The sequence below is a fragment of the Andrena cerasifolii genome, chromosome 12 (genome assembly GCF_050908995.1).
Source record: "Andrena cerasifolii isolate SP2316 chromosome 12, iyAndCera1_principal, whole genome shotgun sequence".
Taxonomy (NCBI): Eukaryota; Metazoa; Arthropoda; class Insecta; order Hymenoptera; family Andrenidae; genus Andrena; species Andrena cerasifolii.
In genome coordinates, this window is record NC_135129.1 from 5,911,805 (window position 1) to 5,936,625 (window position 24,821).

The following is a 24,821-nucleotide window of genomic DNA, read 5'->3' on the forward strand; positions in this document are numbered from 1 at the left end:
CAGTCAAAAACTATATTTTGCATGTAAAAACTGAAATTTCACAAAAAGGTGGACATACAATATTTCTGCACTAAGCCGTCGATATGAAATAATGCGATTCATTCGTGACAGGCAATAGTGGGAGTAATTAAAAATGTTATACGGATCAAAGTAGCCACTGCAGCTTAATTATGGTTTAATTTTTATGTATGGGTACGTAGCGAGGCACTGTAATGAGCAAAATTTTGAACTGTATTTTTTTGCAAACTCTTGAATACTGTATCCTGTTCTAGTTCTTGTTCGAGCTATTGAACTAGGTTTATTTAGGTTGATTTAATTTATTTCAAGTTGCAGGATTGTTTAATCCACTTCTGATTTGGATGTTAAGCGTGTAACGCGATGATTAGCATCGTAGCTAATTCGAGGGAAAATTGTGGATTCGAGATGCATTTATAATTAATTAGAGATTCACGTGTAATAGAGCTGATAGCTTTCCACGACGATATTAGCGGTATTAACGATCGTGGAAGCGGATATTGATACAAGTGTAACCCACATTCGTTGTTATTTAACGCCTCGTGTTTTAGTACGTACTGGATAAACTTTAACGGTCCCAAGAATATCGGGCAAACTGTAATTACTCGGTGCTTGCTGCCACTGAATTACGTTTCTGGCACAGAATTACCAGCAGATATTTGTATAAATACATTCTCCTCCTGAGACGCATGGCACGACGCAGCTAACGGTCACAGTGCGTTCGATCAATTTTACATAGAACATCGCTGAGGAAAGCGACAAGAAGTTGGTCAATCATGGTTCACCGCAGAAATTCGAAATATGCCCAGCTGTTTTTTTACGCTTTGCAAAACACGCTCTATATTCCGAAGAAAAAATCGCAATCGGATTTCTTCCGGGCATCAGCCATTTAATCAGAGTAATCCAAGGAATTTTAACGATGCAATTGCGAGAAATAATTATTCTGGGCGTTTTACATATTAGCGGAAGAAATCTCACGCTTTCATAAACTCCTCGACGGAAAATTTACAGATCCCTTTTCTGGAACAGCAGTATTGTTTTTAAAATGCTGTTGTTGAATTGCAAACCTCACTTAACTGCAAAATCGTCGTTATTAGGTTGGAAACGTAATTTGATACGGAAACTGTTCTCAGTAGATTGCATCTGCTATGCAGATGTGGTTAAGGTTCAACCGGTAAAGTGAATATTTTCCGCATAAACAGTAAAAATGAGCTAATTAAAATATATTAATACTGTAAACTGTAAATTTAAGGATCGCAAACTGTGTAACACAAATATGCACCAGTTGGATTAAATAACAGTCATCACTTACCAGTCTGATGTACATGCTGATCATCTCCGTCAGCTGTGGGGCTCGATTCGTGTGCAATGGCAGCCTGACTCCCGATGCAATCTGCATGACACACACACCAACCCTGGGAGAGCTGACAGAGACGATGTCCTCCAAGGGTAGGGTCTCCAGGATGACTAGATCGCCGTTTGGAGTGCGTTTGATCAAACGAAGACCGTGGTGAGAGACTGCCACGTGTTGGGTTTCTGGATGCTGCGGACCGATCTGACGGAAAGATGAATTCAAATAAATTCAAATCATCATACTCTAAAATAATTTTACAGTAAAAAAAACCTTGGAAAGCACTAACTAAAGCCAAAATTAAATAAAATACTAAAAACACTTAAATTTCTAAGATAGGAATTTGATGAAATTTAAGTAAAACGAAGCCAGTGTCAGCTGACAATACAATAAAGAAGCAAGAGAGTCTAAGACACTTATAGGAACGATAACTAGCAGTACGTTGTTCAATGCCTTCGAAGTCAGACTAGCAATAAAGCTTCAATATCCCAGTAGTCGACAATGCAATTTAACCGTTGCATTTTCTTTTCGCGACTTTCCTTTCGGGAATGTCACGTATGATTAACCATGTATAAACACCCTGCACGGTAATTATTACCAACAGCCAGCCGCAGGCCGTGGCAAAAGCGCGAAACGAACAGAACCGAATTTAATTCGCCTTAATAACTGGCAACACCCAAGAAAACAGATTGCTCACCGATACTGGAAATATCCTGGCGAAATATAGGGGCCACTGTTTAGCCATATCGACCACGTTCTTCTTGATGGTGATCTTGTGCTGCGTGCTCTGCAGGTTGTCCAACGTGACGCCATAGTTGTCCAGCATCTTCAGCATGTTCTGCCTGTCCTCCTTCGTGATCCTGATGCTGGACGTGGCGAGGACGTCGTACGCCACCTGGCAGAACACCAGGTGCAGGGCCAGGGGACTGTTGAGCGTTTCGTTGGGAGCGAACACTTCCTTCTTCACCCTCAACGTCCACGTCACCCTGTTGTATGTGAAGTGGGCGGTGGAAGTTTGAGGGTAGAGCTTCGTGTTCATCACTTCCTGAACCTTCTCGATCTCCGGCTTCTCTGCTGGTGGCAGCACTGGTCTGAGGAACTCGGGCCACTCTTCGATCTCGATCCTCTCCATCTTGTCGGTGCGATGGGTCGACGCCACGCTGGACCTCCTGTCGGTGTCACGATCCAGTTTCTTGAAGCTCTGGCGAGCGGCTGCGAAAGAATCCCTCGTGTTCGGCATCACGCCAAAGTCCCTGGGCGATGGCATACCGAAGCTGTCTCTAGACTTCGGGGACACGTCCCTGGTCATCCCGAAGGGATCCCTCTTGGAGCTCGAGTTCTCGAATATGTCCCTGGCATACTTGGGGTCGAAGATGTCCGAGTTCATGTCTCGACGTGAATCGAAGTCGGAGCTTCTGTCTCTGGCTGAACTGGCCATGTCAGTGCTGTCCTTTCCGTAGAAGTCCTTGGACTTCTGGTCCTGCGAACGAGACTTGTCGAACTCGCTCCTGTACTCGTGGCTCTCCCGCAGGTGCTGCTGGGACGCGAATATGTCTCGACTGTGGCTGAACATGTCACGCTGGGTCTTGGAAAAGTGTTCGAAGGTCTCCGAGTCCGGGGATGTCCTGAAGGAGTCCCGAGACTTCGGCTCAACTGGGGCTGGGGGTGATCTTGGTTGTGGCACGCCAGATTGACTGAAATTTTAAAGATAGATTGATTATTGAATGAAAGAGTTCTGTAGTCGTAAAGCGGATTATTGTAGACATGCTAAATCGAAGGCTCCCTATTCTTTTTCGTTTAAGGAATTGTTGCAGCAAGCGGATGATTCATTCCTATGCTATTCTACTTCTAAGTTGGGTTTGAACAATACCTATTGCTGTACATGCTTCCACCTCTAGGACTAGGCGGTTGTGGAGGTGTGACCGGAAGCGGAGGTGGCACAGGCCTCTCCATCCTTTCGATCTGCGTTCTGACTACTTGAGCTTGAGTCATCATGTCGGTGGTGCCTTTCGAAGTAACGCTTTGCGTGTCATCGGCTGTTGAAGCATAATCGTCCCATCGACCTCCTTCGAAACATGAAAAAATGTTACAAGATCTTCATTGCCCATTGATTATATTCATTTGGAGGGTGTAAAAATTTAGTTACCTAATTGTTGTTCGAGCAGAAGTTTCCTATTGTCCTCCAAACGCTTCACTTTGCCATCTTCTCGGGGAAGTGCAGGTTTCTCAGTAGTTTTCGTCGATCTTACGCTATGATTCGCCGTCACTTTCTCTAATCTTTGCCGCATTTCGGAGCTGAGCTTCAATTTTCCAATGCTACCTGGCGACGGCCTCTGTGCACCCACTTCTAACCCAGACCTGAACAGGTATCGATAACATATTAAGTCAAAACTGTGATACAAACTAAAATTTATATAACTGTACAAGGTATGCATCATACTTGGACTTCTTCTTCCTCTTCTCCCCTTCCTCTTTATACCCATTTTCGTGTTTAGCGGTAGAAGCCGAAGCGTGATTCACCGCTGCCCTCTCCTCGTTCCCAACGATATTTACAATTTCAAATTCTTCCCATTCAACTCCGCCCTCTGTGCTTGGCTCGCCGTCACCCTGATTGTACTCTTGATACTGGGGTGTAATCTTTCGTTGCTGTTGCTGCTGACGCATCTTGAACTCTATGAAGCTGTCTTGGCTTTGATTCTCGTTCGAATCGCTCGGTGGAGGCCACCTGAAGAGAATAGCGTCGAAGACTAGGTCAAAGAGTAATAAACAGTAATGGTGACTTAAGCTGACAAATGTATTACAATCTGTAGCGTTAGAGACTTGAATGGCTTAAATTTTTATCATTCAAACGTCTCATTATTATTAAACTTTCTTCATTTCTGTTATCCTATCATCGAAAGTAAAGTTTCAAGCTCACCTCCATTTGCCAATTCGAACAGTTTTCGCCCTTCCATAGGGATCAAGGAATGGCCTCGATTCCGATGGATCATGAGACTCCAACGGCGGTGGCATAGGCGGCGGGGGTGGCACACCCTTGTTGTTGCTCGAATTCGACAGATTACTGTCTACGCTACTCTTTCGGTTTTTCAGTTCGCTCAATACGTTCGTAAAGTTACTCTGCACGTTGTTCTTGTTTGCACTCGGCCTCTTAACATCCGTCGGGACGGATGATTTTTTGTCAGCCGATTTTCTGTCAACGCTAACTTTCCTCACCGCGTAGTCGACGCTCGTCTTCCTAACGGTTTCAGAGTTCTTCCGTGCAGGACTCTGGGAACGATGGATCTGAGCTTTAACAGTCATTTCTTGACGCTGATTCGATGCCGGTGTCCCTTGCTTCTCTGTTGACCATAGTTCAGCATCCTCTGGTTCCCTAAACGATACCTAATAACGGCAAAATGTATTTTACAAGCTCGTCTGTTGATGACATTTTAAATGGAGATATGGCACAACTCCTTGAAAGCATCTCGAGTTAAGTTCAGGGTTACTTGTCGAGTATTTTACAATATAACTAATTGTACACATGCTTTAAGTGATTTTACTCGTGACAGTATGTACAGTGCTGCAAAAAATTGTAGGTTGCTGGGAATTTCGACTATGTGCTTGAGGAGTATTGAGCAACCATTCATTTAGGTTTTCATTGATGCTGTACTTTAAACATAGAAGGGGGAAATGATCAGTTTTTAGCTATGCTCTGAGAGTACATATGTGTTCGATGAAACTTTTATGGAAAATTCTGTTAAATTTTGTTACTATCAATAGCCTATTTAAGATGCTATTGCTTAGTTTATGTCCTCAGATGTTCAATAGTTATTTAGTTTATTGCTCCATCATATACATTATATTTTTGGTATCATTAAAATTCTTGCAAGAAATGCTTAAATATCGTAAAACTAGAAATTTAATATCTCCCAGTTTTTCCTTTATTACAAGTGCATTCAGCTGCAATGAAATAACAATTTCACCCCTTATTATTATACATATCAGGCTCTACCTCCTGCAGATCAGTATGGTCCAACTATTCCATACGAATAAGAAATAATTACCAAGTAATTAACCACTCGATGTACTCATCAAATCTAATTACAAGGAACCTACATTTTCCAACACCACTGTACAAAACGATTTTACAAACGTGTTCATAGAAATCCTTCCCACAACCGGTTAATATCTTCAAAATATGTTACAATATTTATATATATATATATGCTTATCTGACATCGATACATCATCGTTACGTTCAAGAACACCGACGCAATCATTAACATGAATCGACCAGCGGTTTTGAATTTGTTAGATGAAATCTGTAGATACCTTGGAGTAGCGTCCAATAGAATCATTGGGCCCCATTTGGGCACCGTTTTGGGGGGCTGGGGGGACAAGATTCATACTGGAGGGGCCCGCGGACAACACCGTGCCCTGGAAACACACACCCATGCCGCGATGCGGCTCAGAAGCCCCACAGGATCGTCCGTAAAGGACGCGGACCTCTCTATCGAGAGCGATCGCAATCACTGAAGCTGCTCGTGCAGTGGTTCCGCGAGAGTGATCGTGTTAGTACCAGTTATGTGATCGTGAATCGTGAAAGTGACAAGCCATACGACGGCCATCCATTCACTGTGATGACATTTAACATGCAATCCACTGTTTATGGATGTTACGACATCGTGAGTATTATTGTGCGACGAGGTACGCAATGTGTGTCTGTTTTTTACACGGTCTGTATGGTATCTGTGTGCGAGGTGTGTTTGCGCTCGTTCTATGACTATCTTCTGGGACGAGGCCATTTAAGCAAAAACCAACAAGCAATCTACAAGTGACTCTAAAGTTGCAAACCCATGATGAGACAAAAACATCGTGTCTCACACGAGACTCTAATCTCACGAGACAATTATTCCATCATTTCACTATGTTTTAATTATTTTGTAAAATAGTTTCGTGAAATTACACTCTCATGAGACAAGTTTCGTGATATATATTTTTTTCAAAAATCTCATCTCTCGTGACTATTTCCATTATTTCCATTTAGTTGTTGCTGAGATTTTTGGCTCACGATAGAAAAGTCTCGTGTAAATTCTCATCGTGGCTTTATAATACTTCAATATTGAATCTTAAAAAAGAGAATAGCCAAAGAAAATTTCCCGATTTCTACTATCATGAAGTTACCATTTTAAACTTGAGAAATATACAGGTTGACTATCGTCCCACAAAATAATCAAGGACACGTCTCGTGTCTCAACAGTTCGGTATCATTAATCACTGTTACCAAGGATCATTAACAGCTTCTCACCGGTTGCTGGGAAGAATTCTGAGGGCTCTGAACGAGTAGTTGCTGGAGGGCTTGGTTCTGCGCCAGCAGCTGCTGCTGAATCTGTATATTCTGCGCCATAGCACTCTGCAGGAAGGCTCTCTGTAAATTCTGCTGATAGGCCATCATTTCGTTGTTCGGATTCGGCGGTGAATTGGGGTACTGAGGAAGGCTGAGGCCCTGCATGCTGTAAATCGGTATGGGCATGAACCCTGCGCCCATGTTCATGCTGGTATTCTGTGCAGGTGGCACCTGCTGGGTTGCACTGAACATTGGCATCATCATCGGGGGTGACATCATTCCTGGCGTGATTGCGCCGAAATTGTAACTAGCGTTCTGATTCGGTATGTCCATGTTCCCTCCACCTTTGATCTTCACTGATAACTCTCTCGCTGTGATGGTCTCGTTTTGGGAGCCATTCATCATCATCCCAAGGAAATCGTCGACGGTTTCGAGTCTCCTTGAGCCTTCTGGATTGTCAGGCTTGTACCTGCTCTTCAAATTTTCGAGAATCATGGCGCCACTCTGTGACCTATCATCGCCTGTACCCTTGATACTGGCTGCCAGGCTCCTCGCGTCGGACAGCTCGTCCAAATTTCCGTCCAGAACTGGCATGAACAACTCGTCCAAGAATTGGTCCACGTCTGAAGCTTGACTAGGCACCCTGACACGCCTCACGTGTGACGCCAGGGATGGAGCTTCGCTCGTGTCAGACATGGCCGAGGATTTCACGCCGTACTCGCTCTTCTCGATGTAGGCACGGCTCGATTGGCTACCTGGCAGTGCACGTTTCCCTTGAAATTAAATAGGCGGGTGGTTTTGTGATTGGAGAGTTAATAATTGAGCAGAATTAATGCTTGTAAAGATCAAGTTATTTGGGGAAGTATTATAAAAATGCAATGAAAGAAACGAAAGGAAATCTGGTGAGTAATGTCAGTTTGAGTATGTATTACTTTCATCGTGAAAGATACTTATTTATCGAAGGCTATGACTTACCAGGATACTGGGATTTGATGAACCTGGTCTGAGACCTGATGTAGCTACTCTTATCGTCCTCGGACCTGCCGGTTTGACTAACCGATTGAATATCGGGATACTCGAAATCGATCGTTAAATCTTCCTCCTCGATGTTTGGCTCAGTCGTCCTAGTTATCCTGCTATACTTCCTTTCCTGCGTAATTTCATTCCTCGTCATGTACTCGACGTTACTGACAGCTGACGTTTCGCCAATCCTCTCGAGACTGTGGTAGCGTTCGTTCAATTTCGACGAGGACAATCCAAGGGTCGCCAGTTTCACTGGCGACGGCACCACCTCCGGCTGGAGCAGATTATCCAAGCTACGACTACGCTGCTTCTCCTTTTCGAAGTACCTATCGTTCAGCGCCGATTTCCGCGATAATCCTGTCTCTGTAGTGCTCTCCAATATACCTTCGTGAGATTGCTTCCTCACCTGAAAAGAATTATCGTGGGTGAAACCAAATTAAGAATTTCAATTCTTCATTCTTTCGTGGCCTCGTTATAATTTTGAAAAATGTTAATAGCTAACGGAGCCTAACATTTCGAACGTTTACTTAGTAAAAGTTCGGTTTACCGATGGCTTCGTGACTGGCGGCTGTGGAGGAGGGACAGCAGGTCGCCTTGGCGATTGGATTTCAGGTTCGACAGGTTTATCGACAACCTTGGGCACTGGTTTCCGTTCGAGAGGTTGGAAGGTTTTCAGAACCGGTGGCTCTATTTCCTGCTCCAACTCTCGAATGATCTGCGTGTGCTGAAACGAATCAGATGAAAGTGTTATAGCGTGAAATAGCAGGGACTTGGCTATCTCGAGCTGTTCAACCGTGAGCTCACTTCTCTCTTTTTGATTGGAGGGAAGCTGTTCTTTCGCTGCTCAAGGAACATGTGCTTGGCGGCTGGAAAAGCTGGCGCCAGCTCCATCTCAGAAATAAGGTCGAGAACGTAGTCGAAGCCATTGGTCTCCGTCACAATAGCGTCTGGACCATCCAACTGATTCCACAAAGTGATGGTCCAGCCTGAATTGTCGACACCGTGATTGTGAACTGCGAGATTCGCCAATTCTTCGCAGGTCGTCCACGAGTCCACGACGCAGGTTACTGTTTCACCTGGAAACAAGTTGTACTTTGGTTAATTTAATTCAATTATTTATATTTTATACATTCTTACACTGCTGATTTTCTTCTGGAGGAATTCTAATCACAGAATTATCAATTTTCTACCGCATTTGTAATTATATGTAGCACTGGGTTGTCTAACCCGTCTATTGCAATTCAATTAAATTTACAGAAAATCATTTCATATAACTCATTTGAATTTGCCATGCTGCGTAATTAAAGAAAATTCATTGCAAAGTGTTTAAAGTATTACCATCATAAAATCCCACGCTCAGCGCCATGTTGACGCGATTTCTGTTCGCTCTCCACTCCAAAACACAAGGTGGGTAGTTCCTAGGCACGTGATGAACGATTTGCTGATTGTTGCTCATGATCCTGAATATCGTCCTTTCTCCCTGCAAAAGCTTCCTCTGGCAGTAAGCCTTATACCCATCGTACGCATGGTCAGACACATATTTCAGAAGGTACTTGAACAATGTGGACGTTGGCTGAAAGGCTGATAGACAATTCGATAACAACAGCCAACCCCTCTCTTTATTCGCATCGTTCTCGTTCTTCCACGTTTGATTGGCCAATTGGCAAAGAATCTCGTCCCTCAGTTTTTCATTCACTATTCCCTTGTTTACGATATAGTCGCCCAGAGCTTGCTCCCTCTTCCCACTCAAGTTGTTCTCGTTCATAAAACGAAGAATCATCTTGAAGATCATCAACGAGTCCGTGTAATCTTGGTCCCTAGCTTTCGCCAAGAACGGTGTCTTTATCGGCTCCCGTTTCATGCCGAAGATGTGACTCTTGAAGTAAATGTTCGTGAACTTTGAGAACTGATGCTGATCGATGTCAGGAGGTAGATTGTAATTGTGGTGCGTGGGAATCACTTGCCCCACGACTTTCAAAAGATTCCTTTCTGTGTGCGTTGGCTGCCAATCTATAATAAAAATGAACGTCAAAATTTGGATGCAGAAGAATTCTTTAGTAGATTTTTTTTACAATGAAACTGAATGAATTTAATTTAAAACGGTTTGAAGGTACTTGAATGATAGATCATTTTCTCCATGTTGGGATACCAACGAGAAACCGAAAAGAGACAAATGTTTTCGAGATAATACCGTCAAGTTTGCTGTAGATGAAAGCAAGTTCAGCAGGAATTTCTAGATGATTGACACCAGCCACTGCTCTCGACGTTCTTTCCTGTTCCTCCCTCTGTTGCTTCGCTTTTGCTCGCTCCTTGCTGGCCCTCTCGATCTCAGCCCTCTTCGCCCTTTCTTCCTTCAGCACCATAAACTTCTCACGCTGCTTCTGTCCTCTGTATATCTTCTGCGCCATAAGCGCCGCTTTCTTCAGCGCCTTGAACTTTTTCCTCTCTCGATAGCCACGATAGACAGCCTGGATCAGTTCTGTGCTTCGTGAAATATTAAGGAACCTCCTCCTCGCGAGGAATCCCCTGGTGTATCTGCAATCACAAAATTCAAAGCGTGTGTAATTCACTACTCTGGATGCTTAAAGACTGAAAATTAGAAAGGTCATACAATGTCCTTGACATCTCTGACAATTTCATTTTCAAACTCACGATTTGAACTGTGTTAAACTTAAAATATGTGAAACCCACTGAAAAAATCCTGCTTTAAACTCTACCACCCTTCCCAAGGAAGAAACTGCTTAAAATTTATCTGCAACAGGCATATACACTTCTCTTTAATTAAACTTTACTACATATGATACCTTTGCACAGTTATGGCCGCCCTTTCCAAGATCAACGCCCTATTGTACTCCAGTGTCCTCTCCAACGACTCCCTCAAGAACACCCTAGTGAGGCCCAGCTGATACTGGGACTGTGCCTCCTTCGGTGCAGCTTTGTCCAGAATTATTCGACAGAGCTCCTTGTTCGGTGCTCCTCTAGGTAGGTGCGTGGAAACCAGGTACCTGTACCGATCGACAAAGTGCCCAAAGAGCAGGCGAACTGGATACCCTGTCTTTCGAATGCGAATGGTCTCAAGCATCCCCGTGTAACGCAGCTGCTCGAGAACGCACGGCATGTCGAATTTCATTGGTGCCTTTTCCGTGTTTGGCTTGATGCATCGCACGAACCAAGGGTTGCACCTGGAATTTTCAATGAATATTCCAAGAGATGCTGAGTAAATGCAAAGTTCTTAACTGTCTTCGAAAATGCTAGGTTTGAAAGACCTACTGAGACATGGAGTCTAAAAGCTGCTGGAGACTGTCATGGAACCGAGCAGACACGGTCGGAGTCCTCGGTTTCATAGTGACGAATCTACCGTTCGGCTTGTTCATGGTTTTGTTAGCTTCGTGAGTCGTCCTCACATGCTGGAACATTTTGCTGACCATCTGGAAAGGAATCAAAGAATGACGTGACCGTTTAAGAATCCCAAGGAACATTGTCCTTCGAAGAGGAGGAAAACTCACGGATATCTTGCTGCTTATTAATAATTCCACCACGTCTGGTCTCAACGTGTCCCTGTTTTTATCCAAGAAACCTTCGACGTTGTACCAAACTTGGCCAGCATAATGCTTAATAGCGAACTCGGCTGAATTCATTCTCGGCCTCGAGTAGAGCTCGCTCAAGGCGTGATTGTAATGACACTTCTCCAGGAAGGAGAGATCTGTCGCTTTGGGGAAATTGCTCTCGTCATCCAGCAGATGAAGGATGCCGACAGGTTTCTTAGCGATCAGGTGAATCACTGGTAAATTATCCTATAAAAATGGAAATAATTTTGTTCACGTTCTTAATTTAAACTCATGGAATCACGAAGTCTCTAGAACCAAACTGCAGTGCAAAATTAACTTACTAGCTACCAAAAATCGAATCCTCAAGAGAAACTTAGGTACCTTCTGGCCTTCAGTTATTTTTACAAGAATAATTAGACTTCCACTCACGGTGTAATTAATAGTCGTCCAATCGATCTTCTCCTTCGCGTACTCCTGCTGCTCCAGCTTGAAGATGTGCTTGTTGAAATAGAACTGCAGATTCTCGTTCGCGTAGTTAATGCACAACTGTTCCAAGCTGTTCTCCGCGAAATTCTCGAAGCCGAATATATCGAGGATCGAGATAGCCGCCGTCTGTTTGGTGCCTTTGTAGACGATGTGGTTGACACGAGCGACTAGCCACGAGAACAGGGAGCTGTACAAAGCCTTGGCAAAAGCGTCTCTGGCGTCCAGAGCCTGGTCGATATTCAGCGCCGTGAAAACTCTCTCGTTTCTTGCTTCCTGCAAAACAAACTCAAATTACCCATTCACCGAGCGACAACGGTTTTTATCCTGCTTTCCCTGGGACCTACAGTCGTTTTGGTCGTGAGCGCTCTGATGATTCCATCGGAGCTCGCTTGGAGGAGATGAGCAGCCCAGCGGATTTCAGCGTCAGAGCCAACCTCCACGCCTTCCTGGCCGTGTCTCATCTGCTTACGATGGAAGTACACGTTCCCAAGGTGTAACACGCTCGCAAGGATCTTGAATATCGTGTCCTGCTCCTCAGACGTGAACCCCAACACTTGCATGGCGGACAGCAGTGCCTTGAAGTCTTGAGTGTCGCTTTTCCCATCGATCTCGCAATTTCCACCCTGAAATTCGACGTCTGTGTTTCATCCGTGTATTGAGAGTGATAGCGTGATTATTTGGGGGATAAAATAACCTGGTTCAAGTAGAAGTACTTGTCCGGCGTCAGCAATCCGTATTTATCCCTGAGTTGCTGATCCAGGCCAGCTAGGAGCTCGTAGAACACGTGGTAATTCCTTTCCTCTGCTGCTTGGGTGACGATTCTACTTTTTTCTAGGAGGTACTGGGTTATCCTTCCCCCTACGATCACTCCACTGGAAATAATAATTCGAATAATTTGGGAATTGTTGAAATACTGGAGGAAATTGAGACCTTAGTAGCACTAGAAATAGTAGAAGCAATCGAATCGATTAATTTCTGATATTTTTCTTCAATGCAACAATTTCTATAACTCCTGTCATGTCAGTTTCACACTCACGTCTCCAGTATTCATCTGCGCAATTTCTTTACACGCAAGTTATATACTATAATTATTTTCATTCATATTTTTCCCTCGATTCAATGAATTTAAAATCATCCCCCAGCAATTTATGAAAGTAGTGCACTCACTCTCTGAAATAGACCTCCAGGTATTTGCCGAATCGGCTGCTGTTGTCGTTCCTCGGGGTCTTCGCGTTCCCGAAGCTCTCCAACAATGGCGTCGCTTCTAATATCTGTTCCGTGACCAGGTTGTTTGGCGCCCGATTAACAGCGGCTAGGTACTGCATTACTAGTTTCGTGGATTCCGTTTTTCCTGAACCGGATTCGCCGGAAATAACGACCACCTGATTCGCGCTGGCGTTATTCGCCGCGGTTACTTGGCTGTACGCTGACGAACCCACGGCGAACAAGTGTCTGCAATCCCATCGGAACGATTTCAATTCTCCTCGTGTCTTACTCTACTTAACATGTTCGCTTGGAAGAGATTTTATGACGTACCAACGAAACCGTGATACATACTTGCTCCGAGTGATAGCTTTCTTATTCTTAACATATAACAGTGGCGGTGCTTACTTTCTGATTTTTTTTAAAAATTAAATGGGACACAGGATTCTTGAATACTGTACAATATAGGGCAGTAAAGTTTGAGATGCAGGTACTAGAAACTATTTTCTTCGCTATCAATTAGATTTTGTTGTAAAATTTCGAAGGGAAGAAAACTCACGGTGGCAGGGTGCCCAGTATTCTCCCTTCGTAGAGTTTCACCTGGTCCAGGCCGTAAATGTCGAACATTTTGTAGGGATTCACTGCCACTAAGATGCTTCCTGTGTATGTCTGTCGTTTGAGGAAGATATTAAGTGAAATATCACGAAGTGATTGCTGGTAATGTGAATAGGGGAATGAATATGGGAACGTACGTATATCAGTTCCTTGTCGTATCGAATCTTGAGGTTCCATAGTAGGGAGGCTTCGTTGAGGTCTCTGCAAGAACACCTCAAAGTAACGTAAACAGTTTGATTGAGTAGCTTGCAGGTGTTGATATAGAACTTACGTTAACTGAATCATATCTTCCACTCCATTTTGCCCAAGATCCTGTCTCGGCTTCACTCCACTCAGGTTAGTGAGGGTGAAGATTTGTGGCTGAAATATAAGAGAAGAAATTAAGGAGCTGTTATTTATATATAGATTTCCTCTCCAGTTGTTTTTCATATTAACGATGTTTAATGCAAATCTGAATTATAATTTCATTATAAAATATTGTACTTAAGGGGTCATTCCGGTTAGCGCGCCGAAAAATTCAGCGATTTTCAGGAATTTATTGCGGCGCAAATAATTATAGTAATGGAATAAAACTTTTTTCTATTTATTAAACTGCATTTCCACCGTAAATAAAAAATATAAAAGTAATAAAATTGTTGCTTTTCAAATGTTTTTGAAAGTGGTCTTGATGACATGTTGAAAAATTCATGCCTCGCTCGTGCAAGCGATTGCAGCTGTTAGACTTATCCGAACCCAAAAATCCAAACAGATTCTTGATCAGTATATCTGTCGCTATCGCTCGGACTATAATTAGAAATTTATCTTCAAAATTAGCAAAATGGCGGGCAAATATGCAAGAAGAATGTATTCTCGGCTTTTTTCTCTTGCTATTTTCAATTTTAAAAGTAGGTTAGACTGAATGAAAATACTTGGTTGTAGTTCCTGCAAGAGTCACAGGTTTGCAGAATAAGTAGTAAATTTTATAAAGCAATCGGTTCGATAGTTTTTGAGATTTTATCTGCACGCTGTGGATAAATGACGTTTCGAGAAAAACGAGTTCAAAGTTTTCATCTATAAAGGCCAAACCTCTGCGCTCCCTACAAAATGCTTCTGTAGAAGCTAAAATAATCGGAATTTTTCCATGAAAATTTTTTTTATTATTATTTCGACTTTATTACTCGTTAACACAAGAAGAAAGTAAGATACGTGTAATTTAACAGTACATTCTTGAGGATATGTACTTTCGAAAAATGCTTACAAAAAAATCGATTTTTTCAATCCATCTAACCGGAATGACCCCTTAAGTGTTCTTCAACAACTTTGACATTTGCCATAATCAAATTCATTTATTTCTAATCTATTCACTTTACGCAATCGCTCAATCCCTACTACCACATAAAATTCTACTCCAATCCACGTTATTGCATCAAACATATCCATCCAAGAAATTCTAACATAGACGACCACGAATCCAGTCAAACATCGACCTACTCAACCATCTCCAACACCCCCAACACAATTACCCCTTTCTTAATCTCCCTACACATATCACAAAACCCTAATACAAACACAAAGCTCTCTACACGAAGAATCTCCTCAACAGCCTACTTCTAACGTATCCCAAAAAGACCTGAAAACGTCGTCTCGCACCGCATTACATTTTCGTTGATCACGCAAACGCAGAGGAACGTCAACGCTTCTGGTGTCCTCCTCAACTTCGGCCTCGAGATCGCGCGGCTCTTGATCGCTCCTGTCGCTCTCCTCGTCGCACCCTGCCTCCCCAAATAATTTCTACTCCCTTCCTCGTCATCCTCCCCGGGCAGCGCGCGAGAAAACTCGCGGGTTGGCGTGGACGAGGTCGTCGAGGAATCGGCCGAGCCATCGTGGGACCCTCTCGGATACTCGTCGTCGAAGTTCAGGCCGTCGAAGGCCGACTTTAAATTCTTCAGCACCGACTTCGTCGTTTTGTAATGCCACTCGACGAAGTCTTGCTGCGGCGCGCACAGACACATCACCCCGTCCTCGTACGCGAAGACACTTTCTTTCGAGCGTAACCTTGACTTTTGAACAGGAACATCGTAGCCCGTCTCCGACGGAGATTTCTGACAGTGGTGTGAATCAGAACACTCGTCCGAGTCCGCGCGATTGCTGGTCCCGCTCGAGTCTGAGACACCCGATGAATTCACGCTGGCACAGTGGAAACGCACTTTGGGGGAGACTGCTTGAGATCCTCGACGAATTGCTGGCAAATCGTAATGGTGGATCCCTGTATTAGCCATTGATATTTTGGGTTGATATTAATTGACGAATTAAGGGGATCCTTTCTGTGATTTAGAATAATTTTTCACGTGTGTTAGAATTGATCTCCTTCTCTGTTTTTGAAGCTCCCTTTTCAGATCCATCTGTCAATGATCCCTGGATCGAGAGATTCGTGACAATAGTCTCTCGAAGTCAGATCGTTTAGCTCGCGCATCCTGCTGGAACTTTCTTAACAGTGTGGTTCTTCCAAGTGGTTTTTGCCTGATTTTCTCGACGGTCGCGACTCGATCCACGGAGAGAATGCGCGTTAAAAAAGGAAGATTCGCGCGAATTCACATAAGACGCGAAAGCCACTCACGTGAGACTTAACCGGATACCTGTCTGAGTTTGCAGTTGCGATTCCATTGGCGTCGACGCAGTGCCGTCGCGGGAAACGTAATAATCAAAGGGATATTAAGATTCTGTCCCGTTAGCGAGGCTTTAATGGACCCTCGAGTCCTTCGTGGAATTAGGAAAATTAATGCATTCTTCCACTGGAACGATAGCTGAATGTCCTCATATTGGTCCATCCAAATCACCTTTTTGAGGAGAAGGTGAGTATAATCACTTCTTGTGGCTGCTTTTTGCGAGTAACACTGCTAGAAATACGGTATAACTGGTTTCAAAGATCACTTCTTAACTGTACGTCACATTAACTTAAGATAATTTGCCATGAAATATGTAGCTTCAAATTAATAATGAATTCGTTACGATAGAAGAGATATGGGTAGAAGATTTTAGATGTTTCGAAGTGACTTGGCTTCAATTCCCCTACTAATTGTTTATTCAAGAATTCGAGAGGTAGTTCTGACTCTTTCAAGTACCTAATTAGTGAATGAAAATTGAAGAATTCGGCAAAATTACAGTGTTTTCTACAAGGACTATTTAATTCTTTAAAACTTAGCATCGTAGACATTTATGTAATGAGAGTTACAGCTCGTTACATAAATCATTATTCCGATGTCAGCATGCGAACAATCGCTGAAATGAAAATACGATGACTCCTGGATAAATTTAGCATTCTGGCGCAGACAATGCCTCATATAAAACAATTATAAAGTAACTCTCCCATATCTACGCCGGTGTGCATCGTCATCTATAATGGGACACCGTTCAACTAGACTCCGCTGCCGATGCACGACAATGCATCGAGAAATCGAACACAAGCCACCGACACTGAGCGAAATAATCAATGCTAAGTCGAGCTGTTGGACGACGATTCGCATTTGTCACGCGAATAAAACCGCGATCGAACCTGATCGTGACTTGTGTTCCCTCGTCAACTGAAATTACGTTGACGCGATACCTTCTTGAAAGTGTGCGTTGCTGGCTTAGAAGTACGTGCATCAAGACGTAACCCGATGCAGCAGATTGCTGAAACTTGTCACGTGCTTGTTTCAATTTTAGAGGAGCAGGAAATCCGTGATAGGCAACGAGAACCATCGAATCTCGGTTTCGCAAGTCTGATGAAAATTGTCGCACAAAGTACAAGAATTAGTGATGCAAGCTGGTTTTTTACTGGCGTATAATCTCTCGTTGACAAGATTAAGTGTCGTTTCTCGAAATGATACGTTTCATTTCTAGTAGCTTGCAACGTGCAATTAACTGTCCGCGGGATTTAGCATCGATTACGAAGCTAGCATTAAAGCAATTTGACCGAAATGGGTATGGCGAAGATAAACGTGGAATCCTGTGTACTTATGTCTTGCAAGTTTAGGTTGCTATATTTAGTGAAACTTCAGTGTGTTGTGAAATTTGAAAGCAGAATGGCAAACGTTTTATTAATCAGCTTCGAAGGTCAGCCATTGCCTTAATTCAAAAGGTAAAGGTTTGTGCAAAGTTTCTGGGACAAGTATGAATAGTTCCATCGAAATTCTACAATCTATATGTCGACGAAGAAAGTGTATTTGTGAGAGAGAAAAATAGTAAGTATTGAGTATTTAACTCTTGAGCTAAAAAATTTACATTATGCCTAACTTCTATCACTTCAAATGCCTACTGAACTTAAAGTTCAAAGGTGAATCAGGTAACCCATTAACCAGAAATTGAACCTTACGAACTCAACTCTTCTTTCTAAAATATTATTGAAACTTATCAACCACCACGCGCATAATTTTTTAAAGAAATATCCATGCATCTGACAATTGCAGAATTGCAAAACTATCAAAGTACCACGAAGCCACTGCCATATTACATGGGACCAAGAGAATTTCGCTGAAACCAGATCACAAAATTCACCACCACTATTAATATAATTAACAGCTCGACAAGCACTTTAACACTCGACACTATCGATTCACTGATCTCGCAGAGGATTTTCCTCCGTTTATTCAATCAGAATGTACAAATCGGTCACGTAACAGCATGCGAGGAGGAAAGATGGCCACGAATTCGCGAAAGTGAAAGACGGGAGCGCGATAAGCAGGGCGACATGTTCGTTGCTAATAGAGTGTCCTTGGAGCTTGAAAGTACAGGAAGGTGTTGCAAGGAGCCAGCACGCTGCCCCTTTTCGATATGCACTTTCACGCCAGGATCGATAGATCGCTCTGTCAGGCTAGCGGAGCAATTTTCCAAGGCACCGCGGACCACCTTGGCGGAAGCATTTCGCGAGGAATGCGCGGCATTCGCGGTTTGATTCGACTTTCTATCCGGCACCAGACGCATTTGACTACTCCTCGTTAAATGGCCACGATAGAAGCCCTGTTTCTACGCCAACTCTTTTTGCCCCACACGTTCGCGTACGAACTTGAAGACTGCCTGCAGTTACGGTCGGCGTGCACAGCCCTCCAGGGAATTGTTCATCGCCGTAATTGGAATTTATGAGGGAATTTGTTGGGACATTCTGGGCTGGTCACAATAAGCGAGACTTGATGTCCAAGCAACATTGTGGAGGGTAAAAGTGACGTTTTGCAGGGAGAGTAGTTGTGCTTATGGCGTGGCGACAAAACTGTGGAGAGTAGTGTAATAAGAATTGCTTGAGAAGTACCTACTTGAAAAGTGAAGAAGTTAATAGGATCTCTGTTATCTGCAAAATTCCTGAAACTTTTCAAAGCGAAGCTTGGAAAGTCTTACAAAAGGCTTTGCAATTTATATTATACTGGAGAACATCCAAAAGCTGGACGAAATAATTTCATAATAGTTGCGTTTGTATATTCTAACAGATACTATCAAGTAAAATATAAAAGTTAATGACACGAGAGGTCAGACTTTCTAGGAAAATAAGTCACCCCTAAACAGAGGAATTACATTTAATGTCCCTCTGTCGTTCGATATCATCGGCCCACATCGCCGCAACGAATAGTTCGCGATCTCTGCAGAATTGTCTCAACGAAAAGTCAATGGAACATGGCAAGAACGCGGAGCAGCCGCCTGAAGCGTGCGTCGTCTTAAGGAAATGCAGAATAACCGGTTGTTCCTTGGCCTCGAAGTGGACTCGTATTGTTGACTAGCACGTAGTCTAACACACTTTTATCCTGTTCCTCTATCCCTTCGAGATAATAACACACCGTGTAGTCCCATTGTTGGCCTGTCTATGGGGGAGAACGGTAAATATCCGATTTCTATTCAGTAGGGAACGAGACGAGCGGCTCTCGAACGTCGATGCTGAGGAACGTATTCCTGCCCCGTGCATCATCGCGGAACGTATATCGGGGGCCTTGCATAACTTAGCCGACCAATCGTTTGAATTGCGAATAACTTGCACCGCGGCTCGTCCTCTTTCTGCGAGCCATCAGGCTCGGAGAGGATCGACGAACGGATGAATTTCACTTCGTACCTTGCCAGCGATCACCGCTTGGACGGAGAGGACGTTGGCAGCTCTGTGGTACTCCAAAACTTCGCCAGGCAGCACGTGGCCGACCCCAGGGTCGAACCACACCAATTCACCCTGGAAAACAGAAAATTGGATTGCATTTCTTTGGGCAGAACCGTGGATGGTTGATTTGGAAAGTTATGCTTTGCTTTTTTTTGTGTGGGGAAAGGCGAGGCAGATTTCTTCCTGTAGTCCGGGTATATTGGATGCATAATTACTGCTTTAAATTGCTCGATATTGGGAGTTCAATTTTCAAGGAAATCCTGTTGCAAAAAGGTCCGAGTAATTGAGGGAACTTGGGAGTACAAATTTAGAAATAGTAAATGAAATATTACATTCTAGTGAGCAGTAGGAGTTATGGAATGAAGGAATTAAGAATAGAATAGAAATTTCCTTTATGTAATACTGAAATTTCAAATCGTTCACATGAATTGTATATTCATAAGCTTTACACTCTGAACAGAAGTAGACAGAAAAAGAAAGGATCACAGAGCCAAGTTCCGAAAGAACAACAGAGATGAAAAGCCCGATCACTTATTAATCAGCAACTGGAATCGTTTCATCACCCCTCTCGAAGCAATGCTAACCGTTTTCACGTTCCACGAGGGATATGACGGCGCACTTTCCACCTTCGTCGCACCGTTGGACGTGGGCTGGACCTTCCTCTTGCCCGTGCAGAATCCAAAAATCGAGGAAGGCGCGACGGGCGAGTTGGACCGGGCACTGTTCGCGTCGTTGTAAGCCTTCACGTGACTGGCAGCCGACTTCTTCACGTAGTTTGATCTCTCCTTGCTCTGTTTCGACGAGATTCCAGTTTCCTTGGACAGTTTCCTGTGACAGTCGATCCCTGGTGGCCTCTCGGTCGAACACTTTCTCGAACTTTTCACATAACTGGGAAGAGTGGTCGCCAGCCTGTTCCCAGCACCTATCTCCCGATTACATGGGCGAAAGTTTTCGATCAGCCTGCTTTGCGACTTCGACCTGTGCTTCGTCGATGCATTGGACTTTGTCCAATCGCACCTGGCTGCGCGGGACGTCTCCTTCTCGCCATCCACTTCCGCATCTTTGTTCCCATGAACGTCGAAGTCCTTGCTCTGGTACGACTGACTTTCTGACTGTAATTCCGACTGAATTTCAACAGAGTCCTCTGTCCTCGAGCTGTTCTGATCCTCGTACACGTTCGCGTCCCTCATACTGTCAATGATCCTCTTCCGCGACATGGGCCTGCGCCCAGTGTCTACATCAGCCTCGAGCCTATCGTCAGCACCATCTTTCGCATCAGCCTTGTTATCGTGGCCCTGATAGCCCTTCGACGTCTTCCGAGACACTTTGGCGTAAATGGCATGTCTCTGGGGGTTGGTTCTCATGTCAATCAGCGGCAGAGTGGCCGAGTGGTACGGCGTGTTAGGCACGGGGTCTCGGAGGTGTCTCGTGGTAGTTCTAAACTCGACATCCACCGCCCTTTCTCTGACCTGCAGGTTGCTGGATTTGGTGTGCCTGGTCAGGGTGTTCAAAGACAACTGGGAGCCCCTCGGAGTGCCAGAATTCGCTGGTAAGGAAGTCTTCCTTCTTCGTATCCTTCCATACACAGGTGGTTCCTTCCTCACCGCATCTTTCACCAGCTTGGGGTTGGTCCAATCCTCCGCGAACCGCGACGCCCTGGACGTGTGCACTATCTTGGGCAAGGTCGACGGTCTGGGCGCAAGGCCGCTGTTAATGTCCTGCAGCTTGCTCGTGACTGCCAGGAAATCGCAGACCGACCTGGACTCTCTCTCGCCCTCTCTGCCCCACCTAGCCAGCCTCGACCGCGGCACGTTCTTCGCGAAACTGGAAGAGCTGCCACCTTTCGCCTCTGAACTTTCTACCTCCTCGTCCGCGCGGCTCTTTCCCCGAGACACGGGCCCGTCCACGCTGGCCCTCCTGCGCAGTATATCCTGCCTGGAGATCTTCTTGAAGCCCTGAAAGGGCTGCGCCACCTTCCCCGAGTCCCTGTGAGACCTCTTAGCTATAGACGGCAGCGTCTTGGGCCTCTCTTGCTGGTCCTTGTCCACCTCTGCCGACCGTCTCCATCGATGATGGGCTTCGGTGATACTCGACGGACCATCCCTCTCCTCCCTGTCCCTGCCGTACTTTCGCAGGATCTCCTTTCGAGACACAGCCAGGTCCCGCGGCACCGTGTAGAACACCTCCTGATTGGGCAGCCGGCCAGCTCTCGGCCGCGACTCCGGCGGCGAGGAAGGGTCCAGGTTCGTCGAGCGACCACCGGAAGTGTGGTGCCTTCTGGCGCGTTCCGTCGATCCGCTGGAATTTGGAGCGGAATTCGTATCTGGGTCTGGGCCAGCGGAATTATGCAATGCGCGTCGAACGGATAACGGTTCCGCGGCGGCGTAGAAAGCTTCCGAGCGCGTGTTTCGTGACGAAAACCGATTCTTCGAGGTCGACGATCGCGTAGACCTGCCCTGGGCCTTCTTGCTGCACGCCGTCGCCGACTCCATGCTGCGTGTACAGGATCAGCGCTCGACTTTAATCGGCACCGTCGACATCCTTTCGTCTACCCGGAGAACCGTCCAGAACGCTGGTTCCACGTCGAGCGTTATCGTTCGGATTTCATTTTTTAACAGGCATCGTGTGCTGGGCCTGATACCACACAACAACGATGTTGCACCGCGAGCCCCTATGAGTCACTCGATCCTCCACTTTCTATCATGGAAACCGGTAGCCGCTCGCGGAACGCTCGAAATCGTTAAACGCCCCGCTCGAACTCATGTTTAGACGTTCTCCAGCCGGCTGGAACGTACTGTAAGCTAGCTTGCAGGGGTACGCTAACGGGAACGTCGATTAGATCACAAGCGGATCACGATGCGCGAATTTTAGTGAGGTTGTCGTAGCATTTTCAGCCGGGGGGGGGCTGGCAGGATTTAACGTTAATTAGCAGCTGGTTCTGGGAATTCACGCGGACCTGACCTTGTTGCCCGCTTCGATCCTCCGAGTTTTGCTAGTCGACAGTTTCCTGTCTGACCAGAAGTCGACAATCAGGTGCTAACGTTACTTTTAAGTAGCATGAAAACTGCTTTGCAGCCACATTCGATTCAATTACACACGTTTCCTCGCTATTCGGTTTATCAAGCGTTAAAGCAGAGTGGAACTTGAACCATCCACCTTCCCCAATTAACGAATGCTTCCTCTATTTCGTCTCCGCACATTGCCGCAAGACGAGAAGAGTCTCAGGAATCAGGATTAAACGCAGATACGAGGCGCCTGTCTTTCTATTTGCAGAAAGCTCTGGCAAACATGACCCAGCCCGTAAACTCGTCCCTGAAGATGAGAAAAGTTGCTGGTCGAATCCACGTGTCAGTGACCCCTGCTTTCGTACTGTACTACCGACACCGTCGTGGTATTCTCTTCTCGAAACAAAGACACTGTTGAATTATCGTGCACCTTCGGCTGCACCATTAGAAATCGCCGAATACGTCTAACGCAGGCTGATTGGCTATGAAGCATTAGCTGCCGACAGGCCGAGCGATCTTTCTTGGTGCTAGCAGGCCTGCACGTCAAAGTGGTTATCGAGCGAGACAAATAGTCAGAGGCTTGGCTCGCTCAAGCAATCTGAGCACGATCGGTCAAGATTTGAGACGATCGTTGGGCACAACACTGTCGCGCATTTTAAATTCGGTTTAAAGGAGTTAGGAGGCCAGTGGGATGGTTACTATCGGGCGCATTGGGTCACCAGTCTCGAAAAATCCGCGCTGCCCGTGTAGAATTCGTTAACGGTCCTCCCATTCGACGTTTCGGGGAGCGCGCATTCCATTAACCGCGCTCGCTCCTTAGAATCCTTCCTGGGCCCCGTCAGTTTCGACGCAAACAGCTGTCCGCTCCACTAGCCACTCACATCCCTCAAGTGTCTCATCCTCCCACCACAGAGGCTTCCCATCACTAGGTTATCCTGCTCTTAATCCCCGTTTCATCTACATGCTTCTGACGACGATATTCTACTGTTTAACTCGACCAGTCCGAAGAATCCTCCATCCACGAACCCAACACATCTACGACTGTCCTCGCTTCCTCCGCCTCGTTGATTCCCCCGATCTCGCTGTCCTTCGGCTCGTTTCACAAGCCAGTCACACGCGCGACGCTCCCCGATCGTGTGCCCACAGCAAACACCGGGAAATACCCCTGCACGCGCGTGGCATGGAACGGAACCCGCGGATCTGTCGAAAAACCCCGCTTTCCACGGGCGATTTCCGCGATCCGTGCTACTACTCCGAAAGATCGACGATCGAAACGGTGCCAGCCGGAAGCAGGGAACAGGGACTCGCTCCAAAGGAGACAGACACGCGGAGGAAGGGGCGACACGAGGGTGCAGGCGGCACTAAAGGGTGGAGAAAGGGAGGAAGAAGGAACCCGTTCGACGTGGAGGAATCGAGTTCCGCGATCCAGTCGCGAGGATGTTCGATGCAACACTGGAAGTTCTACTCCTCCTCTCCGCAACAATTGCTGCGTGTGCACAGTGGCGTACGTGTTTTTTTAATTAAGCCGGCAGGCTTAATTGGCCCCGCGCGTCGCCACGAAATTGGCCCTCGGTGCCCCCGTTTCGGCGGCAACGGCTGCGGGATGATCCAGCTTGTTGCCTAATTGGTCGGCGTAAATGTTGCGAGACGATCGTGCCCCGGGGGGAACAGGCGAGACGCTGCTTCCCCAGGGGAAAGAAAAGGTGGCGACGCCAGTGTATCGAAGTGCTTTGGGGTGGAACCAAGCGTGCCTCTCTTCTTATATAAATTACGCGCTAAATACGCGTACGCCTACGTGGAGCTAGGCCTGGATATAGGCTGCGGCCGCGGAGAACGGGAAGCGATTCTCTACCTAGCCACCGTGGCGAGTTGCAGAAGCGGCCAGGGCTGTCGATGGCAAAAACCGATTGTGCCCGCAGAACCGTTCGACACGCGTGTACGTACGCGCCCGACGCGGAAAAACAGTGATCGAGATCGAATAACAGTTTCGTTATGAATCGCGGCCGCCATTGTTGGTAGATTTTTCGAGAAACAAACGCGTGCAAGGTTACCGTGGGGTTCGAGGAATTAAATAGTTGGTTTGTGCACTCGTCGTTTCAATTTTTGGACAATCCTGAGGCTTGCGAGGAGAGGGGGCTGACGAAGATGGGCTAGGAAG

General features: G+C 45.6%; 1 protein-coding gene across 8 annotated transcripts in view; it reads right to left on the reverse strand.

Annotated features, from left to right (window-relative positions):
* Positions 1 to 24,821, reverse strand: part of Myo10a (unconventional myosin 10A) — a 74,370-nt gene that overhangs the window by 38,122 nt on the left and 11,427 nt on the right. For 2 of the 8 annotated variants that reach the window (XM_076824614.1, XM_076824615.1), the window contains exons 3-26: positions 19,620 to 19,730; positions 13,839 to 13,927; positions 13,705 to 13,768; positions 13,512 to 13,621; positions 12,917 to 13,201; positions 12,444 to 12,621; positions 12,094 to 12,372; positions 11,693 to 12,022; positions 11,222 to 11,509; positions 10,986 to 11,143; positions 10,520 to 10,897; positions 9,907 to 10,250; positions 9,054 to 9,725; positions 8,520 to 8,791; positions 8,263 to 8,439; positions 7,668 to 8,121; positions 6,654 to 7,465; positions 5,678 to 5,782; positions 4,284 to 4,747; positions 3,807 to 4,091; positions 3,513 to 3,724; positions 3,237 to 3,432; positions 2,064 to 3,060; positions 1,328 to 1,570 (exon numbers count right to left, since the gene is read on the reverse strand). In XM_076824614.1, coding sequence (XP_076680729.1) covers positions 1,328 to 1,570; positions 2,064 to 3,060; positions 3,237 to 3,432; positions 3,513 to 3,724; positions 3,807 to 4,091; positions 4,284 to 4,747; positions 5,678 to 5,782; positions 6,654 to 7,465; positions 7,668 to 8,121; positions 8,263 to 8,439; positions 8,520 to 8,791; positions 9,054 to 9,725; positions 9,907 to 10,250; positions 10,520 to 10,897; positions 10,986 to 11,143; positions 11,222 to 11,509; positions 11,693 to 12,022; positions 12,094 to 12,372; positions 12,444 to 12,621; positions 12,917 to 13,201; positions 13,512 to 13,621; positions 13,705 to 13,768; positions 13,839 to 13,927; positions 19,620 to 19,730 — 7,503 coding nt within the window. Of the gene's footprint in view, positions 1 to 1,327; positions 1,571 to 2,063; positions 3,061 to 3,236; positions 3,433 to 3,512; positions 3,725 to 3,806; positions 4,092 to 4,283; positions 4,748 to 5,677; positions 5,783 to 6,653; positions 7,466 to 7,667; positions 8,122 to 8,262; positions 8,440 to 8,519; positions 8,792 to 9,053; positions 9,726 to 9,906; positions 10,251 to 10,519; positions 10,898 to 10,985; positions 11,144 to 11,221; positions 11,510 to 11,692; positions 12,023 to 12,093; positions 12,373 to 12,443; positions 12,622 to 12,916; positions 13,202 to 13,511; positions 13,622 to 13,704; positions 13,769 to 13,838; positions 13,928 to 15,196; positions 16,078 to 19,619; positions 19,731 to 20,242; positions 22,166 to 24,821 lie in introns of those variants that run through there. The other 6 variants (XM_076824618.1, XM_076824612.1, XM_076824611.1 and 3 more) reach the window with 6 other exon arrangements.